This window comes from Typopeltis vanoorti, chromosome 13, assembly GCF_054136105.1.
Source record: "Typopeltis vanoorti isolate ZY-2024b chromosome 13, IOZ_Tvanoo_1.0, whole genome shotgun sequence".
Lineage (NCBI taxonomy): Eukaryota > Metazoa > Arthropoda > Arachnida > Uropygi > Thelyphonidae > Typopeltis > Typopeltis vanoorti.
The window spans coordinates 118,686,705-118,702,112 of NC_143561.1; the positions used below are offsets into that span (position 1 = coordinate 118,686,705).

Genomic DNA, 15,408 nt, shown 5'->3' on the forward strand with positions numbered 1-15,408 from the left:
GAACTCCTTAGGATTCTTTTTGGCTTCATTAGCTAACTGCTGTTCATACCTCTCTTTAGCTACCCTCACCAACCAAGTCACCCTCCTTGCCTGGTCTTTGTAGACCTCATGGAATTGCCGCTTCGCTTATGCTGCCTCCATAATGCCCTCTTTCTCTGTATCGCATGCTTAATCTCTTTATTCGTCCATCTCACACCTACTTGATTTAACCTTCTCACCCTTGGAATATATTTAGACATTGCATCTACTAGATAGTTTTTGAAAATCTCCCAAGCTGCTTTGATCTCTTTTCCAGCTTACTCCTCATTCCATGTTACACCCACAAGCTATCTCCTGTCTCATTTCATAATCACCCCCTTGTAGTTCCACACATACCCTTTTCTCACAGAGGTCCTCACACACTGCTGGCGACCACCCAGGTAATCACCTCATGGTCATCATGGTAATCATCCACCAATTGGTGAGAGTGATCTCACCAATTGGTGGATGATTTGACACCTCATTTATAATTACATCCTCTGATGAGATGACCAAATCCAAGACCCTCAATCCTCGCATGCCCTCTGTTACATACGGTCAGAGGTAGTTATCTCTCAAATACTCAAGAAACTCATTTTCTTTTCTTCTAGTTGCTATCTCATCATTCTAGTCTATATTGCCATAATTAAAATCACCCATTTCTTATTTGCTTGGCTAATTTGATTATACATTTCATTGAATGTTAAAAATACCAAGCAATTTTAAACCTGGTTTTACTCCATTTCCCAAGTAAGCAAACAGACAAACAAGTCAAGTTTGCGCCTGCAAGTGATGCAAGTCTAGCTGATCCTACAGGTAGTGCAAGACCAAGGCAACTCGTGGTAAAGGTGGCATAAGCTCTGATCACTAATCTTAATATTTACCCTTAATGCCAAAACACATCTCCAAGAAGGGGATGTATGATGTTTTGTATTAAAGGCAAGGGGCCACTACCCAGACCGGTTTTGACCTTTATTGAGGTCTCATCAGTGAGAGCCAGGCTAGAAATACCAAGATTTAGTAATACAGAGCTTATAAATATTTTACCAGAACAAGTTACCATAAGGTGTTTTAACCTTGTTAAATTTAATAATAAGCCAATGCCTCAATCACTCTACTCATTTTACTAAGATAAATATACATATACATATATGTTTATCTTAGGACATCGTCAGTACAGTTAACTGTACTGACGATGTCCTAAGATACTTAGGATGAAATATTTACTTATTAAAACTTATTTCTGTGGTTCTGTACTGACGATGTCCTAAGATACTTAGGATGAAATATTTACTTATTAAAACTTATTACTGTGGTTCTGTACTGACGATGTCCTAAGATACTTAGAATGAAATATTTACTTATTAAAACTTATTACTGTGATTGTGTGTTTGTTTAGTCATGAATTCTCCACAGGTTTCATTGTACAATAAAGTACATTTATATTTATGCCATGTGAGATGTCTTTAGTAATCTTTTGGTTCTCATTACTAAAGACATCTCACATGGCATAAATATATATGTATTTTATTGTACAATGAAACCTGTGGAGAATTCATGACTATTCCCTTATTTTTATTAAACTCTTTATATACATCATAATGTGGTCTCAATACCAAAAACATGCCACATAAATTAAAGATGCCAAGAAATTATATTCTTGGTTTAATCCTTTATCCAAGTGTAAGCAAGCAAAGTATGCATGTGAAGGCCTATAATTAGACAATTACACAGGAGTACATTATGTAATTGTCTTATAGACCTGTTTGTGTATCATCAGTAGTTGTTAAGGTCTTGGAGAAATTAGTGAGGGACTATATACAGCATTCGGCAGATTAGGGTAATGATATTTGTGAGAATCAATATGTATTTGTTAAGGGGCACTCTTGCTTTAGTAATATGATTGCCTTTTATAATAAAGTGACAAGAGCAGTTGATGAGGGAAAGGCATGTACTGCCAATTTTTTGGATTTTGCAAAGGCGTTTGACATGATAAGCTGATATTTAAGTTGTAGCACATGGGTTTAAATGTCGGGTTAGTCAGATGAATTCAGAATTAGCTGACTGATAGGTATCAGAGAGTTGTGTATGGTTGGGCAATATCAAGGAAGCAGAAGGTTACAAGTGGGGTTCCACAGGGTACTGTGGAACCCCACTTGTAACCTTCTGCTCAGTACTGCGACCTGTATTGTTCAACCTTTATATCAGTGATATTGTCAATGGATTGCATGGGGACATTCAGTTGTTTGTGGATGATGTGAAGCTGGAAGGGTTATCAGTAATAGTGCAGATATGGTAGCCCTGCAAGAGGATTTGAATAAACTAGACAGATTGGCAAATAAATGGGAATGTCAGTTCAGTGCAGCAAAATGTAAAGTCTTGAGGTTTGGGATCCATCAATGGGAGGATGCATACTCGATTGGAAGAGCTGTACTGGAGGAGATAGGGGAGACAAGATATCTGGGAGTGATGATTGATAGAAAACTGAAATCAGGTAGCATATTGCAAAGGTGGTGAGGGTAACTCAGAGGATTGCTGCAATACTGAGAAGGACGCTGACCTGCAGAGATAAAAGAGTTATCATTCCATTGTATAAGACCCTGATCAGACCACGCTTAGACTATTGTTCTCAGATTTGGTCCCCAGGATTTGAAGGGGATAAATTGACTGCGGAAAGGATACACAGGTGGATAACAAAGATGGTTTCAGAACTGTATAATATGAGTCATGAGGATCGACTGAGGGAATGTGGACTGCAGAGTTCGGTGGATAGAAGAAAGAGAGGTGATATGATCAAGACTTTTAAACTGTTGAGAGACAGTTACAGGGTAGATATTGGAGAGTTCTTTCACTTGGTGGAACGGCAGGAAGGCGCGATGACAAGAGGCCATCCCTGGAGGTTATGAAAGGAGGTTGTGCGCAAGAGGGTGAGGAATGGTTTCTTTGCATGGAGGGTGGTTGAACCTTGAAATGCATTGCCTGAGAGGGTAGTTGGAGCAGGAACGGTCAATGGGTTCAAGGAGTGGTATGATAAACTTTGTGTTTCCTAAAAACAACCTTCCACGATGAGTCTTTTGACTCCATGGAGGCCTGGATGATGATAATAATAATAACACAGATTGTCTTCTGTTTAATGTGTCTGGATTTTTTATGAAAAACATTATTTTTCCAAAAACTTTGGAAAATTAGGATATTTGTAAGTCGGTGCATCATTCTTTAAATCTTTTAATGCCATCAGGGCAAGATTTTACAATGCTGGAATTTGAATAAATCTTAAGCTTCTAGTGTGGATGGACAGCAAAAAGTCATTCAGATGAAAGTATTTTGAAATTATCAGCTAATTGAGTTGATTGATTAGAAGAAATTAAGTCATCTGCACAGTAATCTTAACTGCTTGGATCTAATCTTTAACAGCGAAATTTAAGGGATTCGGAAATTTAATTTTTATTTTTAAAACAAAAATTTTCATTTCTGAATCCCTTAAGTAAACAAGAATTTTTTTTAAAAAAAGGGCTCGTGTTTGTTCACAAGTACCTCCAGGTTGGAAGAATGACAGGGCATTGTGCCTTTTGATTCAAAAAGACATGAGTTGGAGTCTCATCATTACAAGAGGAATCTTTATATTCCCAAGTTTTTGACAAAATGTTGCTTTTTTTTCCTCTATGAAAACCGTATATGAAAACTCTATGAAAACCATATGACAAGGTGCCAAGAGAGAAGCTATTCAAAATGCTACAGTTGTATGGTCTCAGTGGGGCAATTTATCAAGCACCACGTAGTCTTTATTTGAGTTGTAAGTCAGCAGTTAGAATTGAAGGAAGTACAGGAAGTTGGTTTAATGTTAAATCTGGTGTCAGACAAGGCTGTACATTATCCGCTCTGTTATACATTATCTATATGTATGATATTATGAAGGAAACTGGTATTAAATCTGATATCATAATTGGAGATGTTAATCTTAGCAATTTGCTTTATGCAGATGATGTTATACTTCTAAATAAATCTGCTACAAGTCTACAAGATTCCTTGACTAAAGTGAATAATAACTGTTGTAATAGATATGGTATGAAGGTCAGCAATAACAAGATAAAGACAATGAAAATAGGCAGAAGCATTGAAAATATCAACTGCTTTGTGAATGGAGAACCTATAGAACAAGTAAAACATTTCAACTACTTAAGCACGATTTTCAGTGAAGATGGTAAATTCTTTCTTCTTTTCACTATGCGTTATTCCCGCTTCCTATGCAGGGTCCGTGTGTTACTTAGATGCGACTTCTTGTTAGTACTACTCCCAACCGACCTGTCGCCTAGCCTACTGCTGGGGGGGGGGGATATATTTTTGACTGTATTAACGTATGTTCATGGGGCCAGTATGCCTGCTTGCGTAATGAAAAATGCCAGATAAACTGGCGGAAAAAAACCCACTGCCCGCACCCAAGACTGGCTAACTTGGCTATGGCTGAGGAAGATCCTCAACTTCCTCACGTCTTCGACGGGAATCGAACCTGGGACACTCCTTCCCCAGGCATATGGTTGCGAAGCACAAAGCCACTAGGCTAACCGTGCAGACTGAAAATGGTAAATTAAATATGGAAATAGACAACAGAATCAACAAGGCTGGTATGATGGGCAGTCAACTGAATAAATTTATATAGAATAAGAGAGAAATTAGTCAAAATACTAAATTAGCTGTATACAAGACTGTGTTCAAACCACTTTTAACTCAAGGATCTGAGAGCTGAGTTAGAAAAAAAACACTTGACCAAAGACTGGAGACGGCAGATATGAGAGTCCTGAGAAAGATTAGGGTCATGAACAGGTGGCATCAATAGCAATATCATATTAAAAATGAGGATATTAGGAAAGAACTTGACATTGTTAGCATTCAGAAATGTGTTAGCAGAGCTAATCTCAGGTGGTATGGTCACTTAAACAGAATGGGAGAGGAAAGATTAGCAAAACAAGTGTTCTTTACCAAGTTGGCAGGAAAAAGACCCAGAGGAAGGCCAAGATAAAGGTGGATTGATATAGTAAAAAAGTGCCTTAGAAGATAGAAATATAAGCTTTCTATCTCCAAATAGATTGATTTCAGGAAATTTGTAGATAGGAAGTTAGTAATGATGTAAATTTGTCATGTAGTACTATTATATTATTATTTAGGCTTCCAAGTAGTCAAAAGACTCATCGCGGGAGGTCCCTCCTAGGAAACAAAAGGTCTATCATACCACTCCTTAAACATATTGACCGTTCTTGCTCTCACCACTCTATCAGGCAATGTATTTCATGGTTCAACCACCCTTCATGCAAAGAAACCACTCCTCACCATCTTGCTCACAGTTTCATTTCATAACTTCCAGGGATGGCCTCTTGTCATCACTCCTTCCCGCTGTTCAACCAAGCGAAAGAACTCCCCAGTGTCAACCCTGTAACCACCTCCCAACAGTTTAAAAGTCTCAATGTTATCACCTCTCCTTCTTCTATCCACCAAACTCTGCGGTCCACATTCCCTCAGCCGATCCTCATAACTAACATTGTACACTCCCGAAACCATCTTTGTTATCCGCCTATGTACCCTTTCCACAGTTAATTTATCCCCATCAAATTCTGGGGACCAAATCTGAGAACAGTAGTCCAAGTGTGGTCTGATCAGGGTCTTACACAATGGAATGATAACTCTTTTATCTCTGCAGGGCAGCATCCTTCTCATTATTGCAGCAATCCTTTGTGTTACCTTCACCACCTTTGCAATATATCCCCTGAATTTCAGGTTTCTATCAATCATCTACCCCAGATCTCTTGTCTTCCCTACTTCCTCCAGTTTAGTTCCTCCAATAGAGTAAGCAGCGTTCCATCAATGTGTTCCAAACCTAAAGACCTTACATTTCGCTGCATTAAACCTACATCCCCATTCATTTGCCTATCTCTATCTAGCTTATTCAAATCCTCTTGCAGGACTACCACATCTACACTATTACTAATAACCCTTTCCCAGCTTCATATCATCTGCAGACAACTGAATATCCCCCTGCAATCCAGTGACAATGTCATTGATATAAAGGTTAAACAATGTAGGTCTCAGTACTGAGCCCTGTAGGACACCACTTGTAACTCTCTGCCTCCTTGAAACTTCCCCACCATACACAACCCTCTGATACCTATCGGACAGCCAATCCTGAATCCAGTTTACCAACCTGACATCCAAACCCATGTGCTGCAACTTAAATATCAGCTTACCATGTGGCACATCCTGTCAAATGCTTTTGCTGAATCCTATAAAATGGCAGTATATGCCTTTCCCTCATCCACTGCTCTTGTATCTTTATTATAAAAGGCTAGCATATTACTAAAACAAGAACGTCCCTTCACAAATTCATGTTGACTCTCACAGATAACATTACCCTCATCTGCCCAGTGTTGTATATGGTGCCTAACTAATTTCTCCAAAATCTTAACAACTACTGATGACACACAAACTGGCCTATAATCAGACACTTCCTGTCTGCTACCGCCTTTATGCAATGGCACTATCTTACCTTCTTTCCATTCCCTGATATCACATATATCATATCCTGTACACCTCTTGAGAGTACATGTCAGGAATTTGATGATGAAGATTAAATGCTTCCCATGTACTGTCGATATTCTTCCCATTCAGCAACTGATCTCAGTATTCTCCTCAGTTGGTCATAATTTTCTGCTTTATAGTTCTTCTGTAACCTTTTCTGAATGGAACATTCATAAACTTAGTAACTTCCCAAGTGCATACCACCTGATCACTGTCACCAACTGGAGGCAGAATAGTTACATCTTTAACTGAAATGCCCTCTGGCACTATAATCAAATCTAACACTCTTTGACCTCGAGTTACTTCTCTTATATACTGATTGAGGAAGTTGTCCCACAACAGCTTAATGAATTCATTTTCGTTCTTCTCATGAGATTCTACTGCTGACCAATCAATATTTGGATAATTAAAGTCTCCTATTATGATTACTCCTTTCACACTCATCTTTTCTATTTGGTGATGTATTTTTATCATCACTAGCAATGGATCCACCAGGTCTGTAACAACACCCTACTATGTAATTGATCTTGTTAGATTCTACCTCACATACTGTTAGTAATAGTACTACAATCATGGGTCTCATCTCTAACTGGATTCAGGTCATCCGATATCATTAGCAGCATGCCTCCTCCTCTCTTATGCTCTCTGTCCTTCCTAAAAATACTGTACCCTTTGCACTCGATACCAGTTAGTATGTACGATTCTGACAGCCAGGTCTCACTAATGCCTACAATCTGAGGTTTCAACATATTGACCAAGGCAACAAACTCTACCCCTTTGTTTTTAATACATCTAGCATTCATGTACAGACATAATAATCTATCTGCATGTTCTTTTGTAACTCTTGTCTGCAGTCTGCATGACACAGTTGGACAAATTGCAGATCTCTATTCTTCTCTAGTACCTTATACATGTAGGCATCACCTTAATTGGTAAAATATTACTTGTAACATACATACAAGCAACACAATAACAAGTGGAGGTGATTAAACTGAAAAATGAAGTCTAGGTAAGAGATGTCCTGTGTTGCCACTGGTATTAGTAGCCTTAGTTGTTGGGTAGGAGGTCTAAGAATTACAGTTTCTCATGTCTTGGGGAGCTTCACATACCTGTATTTATTGAGGTTGGGTTGGCTTTTAAAGTATATTTCTGATTTAAAAAAAAAAAAAAAAGTCTCCATCCTGTTTGCACTTATTGCAGTGAAGCATTATAGTTTTTCTCCCCCATTTGATTTTGTCAGTAAGGTTAAGCACACCCTGCAAATGTATCTTAAGTATAGCCTACAGGATCTGACTAACCATAATTGTGGTATCAGCTCTTCCAGTTTGCTCATAATCAGACAAGTGGCAAGTACAAGAAACCTTGGCAGTACTGGTAACTGAGAGGAAAGAAAACTGATTAGGAGAGTGTATTAGAGCAGCTAGCTTGATATGGAACTCGAAAGAAATGCAGAGATTATATTGTTTCAAAGTCTTAAGCTTTTTTTGAAGTACCCCAGATATATGCTTACACACAACATGTTTGCTATTATGCCGCTTCTTATGTGGAACTGATACACACACACATAGGGAATAATAATAGCATTAATGTGTCTGTATGTTGAGCCAATGATTAAGTTATGGAATAGGGAAGTTTAGTTAGAACAGAGGTTGATTGCTCTGTTAACTAAAGATTTTATAATACCATATTGTTGGAAGGAGGAGGGGAATATGATGGAAAACTTCTTGTCTGAGTAGGTTATCTGTAAAGTGTGACAGAAAATGCATCATTAGGAAGACTTGTGATTGTAGTGTCTAGTGTCTATAAAGGACAGATATTTGTTATTTTACTGTTCTGTAGTAAACTGGATTCTTGCTGGTTGAGGTGAAGGAAGACTAAGTCTTATTATCTAGGCATTGTGGCCAGTGGCGAACACAATACCATCATTCAGTGTATTTTTGCTTGATAGAAAGTTTAAAAATTATGGAATAAAGAGCTTGCTTTCTGAGTGTTCTATATAAAAACTGGCTAGGGAAGAATACGTAACTATATCCTCTATCTTTTTGTATGTTTTGTTCTTCCAAGTGACGTAACTAGCATGAATTAATAACTAGAATGAACAGAGATGTGTGATGTTGTGGTAGGATACATAACAAGGCAGATAGAGGAATACTACTGGTGAAGTTATGGGTAATAAATGCTTGAAGATATATTTGTTGAACTTGTATTAGGGAAATACTGGCCTCCCTCGATGAGTCCTTGACTCCCTGGAGGTCGCAGATAATAATAATAATAATAAACAATACTAAAAGATAAAGAATTCTAAACTCTCACAAAAAAAAAAAAAAATATATATATACAGGGTGTTCGGGATAAATTTGACAGTTTCGTAAGGAAAAAGAAAATCTTCTTTGTATCTATTAAATTTAATGAATTGACAAAAAAACATTACAGGCAGAGTTAATTACAATACTATCAACAAGATTTACTCAAAATAACCACCATTAGCATCGATCACAGCTTCAATTCTGCTTCGGAACCTCGAACAAGCTGAAGCTACAGTCTCCCTGGGAAGGGCCGCAAAAACTGTTTTAATTTTATCCATTAACTGGGCTTTTGTATTACTGGAAGTGCGATTGGTGTCTTTTTCAACTGCGCCCCATACAAAATAATCCATGGGGTTAAGGTCTGGGGAGTTTGGAGGCCAAACATTTGGACTGGTGAAGTCGTAGAAATTTTCAGACAACCATTTTTGACTTTTCCCAGAGGTGTGGCAAGGGGCCGAATCCTGCTGCCATACATACGGCCTACCATTGGCTACCCTTGTTATCCAGGGCTTGACTACAGTTAGCAACTCCACGAACAAAGCCCGAATTCCAATGCCAGGGTTCTTCAACACCTGTTCCTGCAGATTTGCGAGGAATTCTGCTGTACGAACGCAATCAGATCGTCTGCTAGGGATCTTTCTTCTTGCTACATCCTCGTAGTCACCATTGCAAGTCTCTAGTTCATGCCTGATTGTTTTTACTGTATTCAGGGAGCATTGGGCAGCAGTCGTAATATCCTTATTTTGATGGCGGGCACAAATCATCATGATACAAGTTATTCTCTTCCATGATTCAGGTGGGTTCCAGCTATCCATCCTTTCTGACATCTTGTATATGAATGAAGAAGGGTCCAAACTTTTAAATGAAGAGAAGTGTGTGTTAATACATGTAACTTACGGAAAAATATAATTAATTATAAATATGTCAAATTTATCCCGAACACCCTGTATATATATAAGATAAAAAATCTTTGTGCCTGGAAAAAAATTTTTAAATATTTTAAAACATTTTTGATTAGCAGTTAAGTTAAAAATTATTTTAAAAAAATTAGTTTGATGAACTTAATGAAATTTTAAATGTTATTCGAAAATATTGAAATTGAATTAATGAAATTTTTACCAAACAGCGGGGCAAGAATTTTACTGAAAATTCAGTTCCTTCATTCTGGCCTGAATTGTTTTCTGAAAACATCTGACAGTAAGCAATCAGGAGAATTAGCAGTTCTACTGGAACTTCATGGTAATGGAAGCATAGAAAAATGTAATGCTAATAATATGATAGGAGCTCTGTCAGTTGCTTCAGAAAAGGAAATGAAGAAAGGATTTTTAAATTTGTGTGTATTTTTAACCATTTTGTTTTATTTTTTTTTACTTATTAATATAGCAAAATATGCAAGTATTTTAGCTGTTAATATTCATTTTGAAATGTAATATAGGAAAAAATATATGTTTGGCATCCTTGTAACAGAAAAATCATTAATTGCTGAAAGTTGAGAAAAGAAATAAAAGTTACAGTTTTATATTCCAATCCTTAATATAAACAGAATCCTTTTTTGACCAGTGTTGTTGTTATTATTATCAACAGACCTCCATGGAGTCAAGATGCATTCACTGTCCCTGCACTCACCATACATTCCAATCACCCACAAAATCCATGCAAAAAAAATCTACTCCTCACCCTCTTGTTCACACCCACCTTAACAGCTTCTAGAGATGGCCTCTTGTTCTCCCCCCCCCCCAGTCTCCAGATATTATATGAAAAATCTCACCCACTCTATTCTGATAATTACACCTTACTAACTTGTATGACTTGATCATGTCTCCATCTTCTTTCTAGCCACCAGACTCCGTAATTTGCATTCTTTCAATCTGTTCTCGTATTCCACATTCCAGAGACCAGAAACCAACTTAGTAAATCGTCTATAGATACTTTCCAACATCTCACCATCCTTTTGAAAATCTGGCAACAAAAACTGTGCACAGTAATCCATATTGGACATGATCCAAGTCTTATACAATGGAATCAAAACATCCTTACTTCTACACATCAGTGTTCTCTGCATCATTCCCATAATCTGCTGTGTTGTCCACACAATTTTATCAAAATATCCACGAAATTTCAAGTCTCTGTCCACTATAACCCCCAAGTCCTTCATCCCCTCCAAAATATTCCCACCCATCCTATACTCTGCATCCCGTCTTTGCTTCCCAAATTTTAAAACCTTACACTTTGCAACATTAAACTGACATCCACACACACACACACACACTCGCACATTCAGACAGTCTATTTAGGTCCTCTTGCAAAGCTACATCTCTACTTCTCAAAATTTCCCCAACTGTCTATTACCATTTAAACCCTTTTAATATCATTTACATGCAAATTAAACAACAGTGGCCCCAAAACACATCCCTATGGTACGCACTAGTGACTTTCCTCTTCTGGAATATTATTTCCCCCCTATTACACAACCTGTTGATACCTATCAGACAGCCAGTCTCTAATCCAGATCACTAATGTACTATCCAACCTCATCTGTTCCAATTTAACTCTAGTTTGTCATCTATCGAAAGCCTTTGCAAAATCTAAATATACTACTGTATATGCATCCCCCTTGTCCAATGTATTCATCACCTTGTTATAATAAGTAAGCAGATTGCTGAAACACAATCTTCCTTTAGCAAACCCATACTGTCCATTACAGAGAATTCTACTGCTGTCTACTCAATTCTGAATCATTTTCCTCACTAACTTCTCCAACACCTTGACCACAACTCCATACAAACAGATTGACCTATAATTCAAAACCTTATTCTTATTACATCCTTTATGAAGCAGAACAGTTTTTCCATCTGTCGGTTCCTTTGGGATCTGTGATAATCTAAGACTCGTTTGAAATTATACATTAAAGATTTTGTTAACTCCCTGAAACATTCCCTCATGTCACGTGGTGATATACCATCAAGTCCCGAGGTCTGATTGACATTAAGTTTACTCAATTCCTCATATCCGGAATTGTATTTTCTCAAGTTGCCAAGCCTAATTTCAGAACATGTGTAATATGTAATTGAACTAAAGCTGCTTATATGACTAGTATCATCTGATGTTTTTATTTATTTTCAAATTTGCACTATAGTTGCTAATTCTTGATTAATACTTTATTTATTTATTTTACCAGTAGAATACCTTAGAAAGATTAACAAACAAATAGAACAGAAAATTAACCTTAATTCACCTTTTACTTTGTTCTAGGTGGATGGAAGCAATTACTAGTGCAACTTTACCTTGAAACAGTACGGATTATAATTCTTCAAGAAGTTGAACAAATCTTTATATGTAGTATATTGTTTCTCTTTTTTGTTACATTAAAAAGCTAAAAAAAATATTTTGACATTACAAAGTAATTGACGTGTAAGATAATTCCATTTTTAATGCAAAGTGGTTTGATTAATATATTAATTAAATTTGTTTAAATATTGAGTTTTATTTTGTTGAACTAAAAATTCTGTAAGTAAAATTATAGTTACTGATTGAAATCATAAAGCAGTGATATATTTTTATAGTAGTTTTCAGTTTTGTTGACTTTTGTTTTATTTTTAAGTTGACACTCCAGCTTTACTAAATATAGTAATTTCTGTAGTGGTAGTTAATATTAACCTTTCTATTAAATTTTAATAATAATTATAGACATATATCATGCAAAGAAAAACAGAAATTTATAACAGTATCTACAATGTTAAAGAAAAATTAAATTTAATATACATTTACGAGGTTGGTCTAAAAAGTTCTTGACCTCGACCATAGATGGCAACACTATTGGCATGATTTTTTTTTCTAAGTTGGTACATCTGTCATAGGCATCCATCTGAAATTGCAAGACATTCTATCAAGTAGTTTGTTTTATACAGTTGTCTGAAGCAAAAGTGTTGTCTGTATCCCTTGAAATGGATAAAATTGAGTATTGTGTGGTTATAAAATTCTTTGTTAAATAATGTTTAACGCCAGAAGAAATCCATTCAAAGTTCATAAAAGTTTATGGACATTCTTCTCCTTTGTTTTCGACAATTAAGAAATGGGCTGCTGAGTTAAAATGTGGTCGTACCAGCCTTGAAGATGATCCACATGAAGGACGTCCAAAACGTGTAACCCCAGAAATCATTGATCAAGTGCACGATATGGTATTGGATGACCGGCGAGTCAAAGTGTATGAAATTTCTGAGACTGTAGGCATTTCAAAAGAACTTGTAGGATATATTTTGAATGAAGAATTGCATATGAAAAAGGTTTGCTCAAGATGGGCACTGCACTTGCTCACAGCAGATCAAAAATGCATTCGAATGAAAATCTCTGAACAGTGCTTGGAGCATTTTAAAAGAACTGATTTTAATTGATTTTATGCGTCGATTTATTACTATGGATGAGACTTGGATTCACCATTACCCACCAAAATCCAAACAGCAGTCAAAACAGTGGACAGAAGCCGGTTGTTCAGTGCCAAAGAAGACAAAGTCGGTTCCATCACCAGGAAAGGTCATGGCATCAGGTTTTGGGATGCTAAAGCCATTTTGTTTACTAATTATCTTGAAAAGAGTAAAACAATAACTGGGGAATATTATTCCAAACTTTTAACCAGATTAGAATGAAAAATTCGTGAGAAAAGACACAGTTTGCAAAAGAAAAAATCATCTTTCATCAGGACAATGCACCTGCACTCAAAAGGGTTTTGGCAATGGGAAAATTAAGGGATCTGCACTATGAATTGTTGGGACATCCACCCTATTCCCCTGATTTGGCTCCCTCTGACTTCTATCTCTTCCCAAAACTAAAACTCTTCCTCACTGGTCAGCGGTTTATTATTATTATTATTACATCACACCTCCAGGGAGTCCAATGACTCATCGAGGGAGGGCATCTACTTTACATCTCTCGTCTCACTACTCCACCAACCTACATAATCTAACACCAATGCCATCTACCGTCGCCTACCGCCACTAGTACTTTCACAGACAATCATAAACATCCATGCCCACGGTGGGATTCGAATGTGCAGCCTTTTGGCTGGAGAGCAGATACTCTAACCACTCGGCCAAATCAAGTGGTGATTGCAGCTGTAGAGGAGTATTTCGCAGATCTTACTGAGAACCACTACAGGGATGGGATAATGGTGCTGGAGCATTGCTAGAATAAAAGTATTAGTCTTAAAGGAGAAAATGTTGAAAAATAAAAATAATTTTGAAATTATAAATTCGTTTTTTCATTGTTAGGCTGAGAACATTTCAGACCATCCTCTTAACTAAGTGCAATAGATAAAATTTTATTCAACACTGCTAAATTATGGTAGGGGAACTGACGCTCATTATGACTGAACAGTTGAAACTGAATTTTCTTATTTTGGAGTACAATTAAAAAGAGAAAGATCATCTATTTCTAATGTTTATGTAGTAAGTTAAAATGTATGCTTCTTATACTTGTTATTTTTAAAGTGTGAATGTATAACAGTCATTCCTAAATCCAATTCTTCTTATGGCTCTACAACCCAAATCAAACCTTGGCCTCATGGATTTGTTGCCTCCAATCCTATCTATCCAAAACTTTACTTCTCCAGTTTGGACACTGCAATGCGATTTTGCTATCTTGACTAATGTTGTCTAAAATCTTGTTCTAGGCTTTCCTTTTGGTCTTTTGCTAATCTTCATAAGAATGCTGTCATTTTCCATAGGAAAACTTGTCCTGCCCACTGCAACATTTTGAACTTGATTACACTAGATACTGCGGGTTCTTTATAAAATTTATATAACTCATGTTTGTATCTGATTCTCCACAGACCATCATCATTCACAGGTCCAAATATTTTTTAAGCATTTTCCTTTCAAAAGCTGAAATCAAATTCACCGCCCTTGCCATAAATATCAAAGTTTCACATCTATAGGTAACAGTTGGATGAATTATCGAGTTATATTTTTAATTTAGTCTTCCAATGAATATCTTTTTGAGCAGAGTACACATAAGAAAGATTAAAAAGACTGATTACCTCTCTTTATTCAATTTTGCGCTTCCACCATCTCATATCATCCTAGTGAGGTTGCTACTTTAACATATGTCACAGACACTAATGCGGAAACAGAGGTGGATGAATTGGGGGTTCTTAGGATATTACAGAATCTCAATGTAAATACAGCTATGGGATTAGATGGGATATCAGCTGAGTTCTTGCAAGAATATCCAAGGGAATTAGCAGTGCCACTGATTAGGCTGTTTATTTTAAGTCTTGGCTCTGGTAAAGTTCCATTGGAGGATAAAATAATTCTCTTACATAAGGGAGGTTGTAAGAATTCAGTAGCAAATTATAGACCAATCAGTATCTCAGGAATGGTGGTAAATACTGGAAAAATTGGTCAAAAAGAAAATTCTAGAATGGGTGGATAAGAATATGATACTGTATTATGGGTAACATGGCTTTGTGAAGGGTTGCTCATGCCTTAGTAATTTACAATCTTTTTATAATAGAGTAACGGCA

General features: G+C 36.7%; 1 protein-coding gene across 3 annotated transcripts in view; it reads left to right on the forward strand.

The window, feature by feature from the left end:
• The window catches only part of LOC150100495 (FERM, ARHGEF and pleckstrin domain-containing protein 2-like), a 726,486-nt gene that overhangs the window by 691,188 nt on the left and 19,890 nt on the right, over positions 1–15,408 (forward strand). For 2 of the 3 annotated variants that reach the window (XM_090403005.1, XM_090403007.1), the window contains one exon: positions 12,144–12,227. In XM_090403005.1, coding sequence (XP_090259131.1) covers positions 12,144–12,180 — 37 coding nt within the window. In that variant the 3' untranslated portion in view covers positions 12,181–12,227. The remainder of the gene's footprint in view (positions 1–12,143; positions 12,228–15,408) is intronic. The other variant, XM_090403006.1, reaches the window with a different exon arrangement.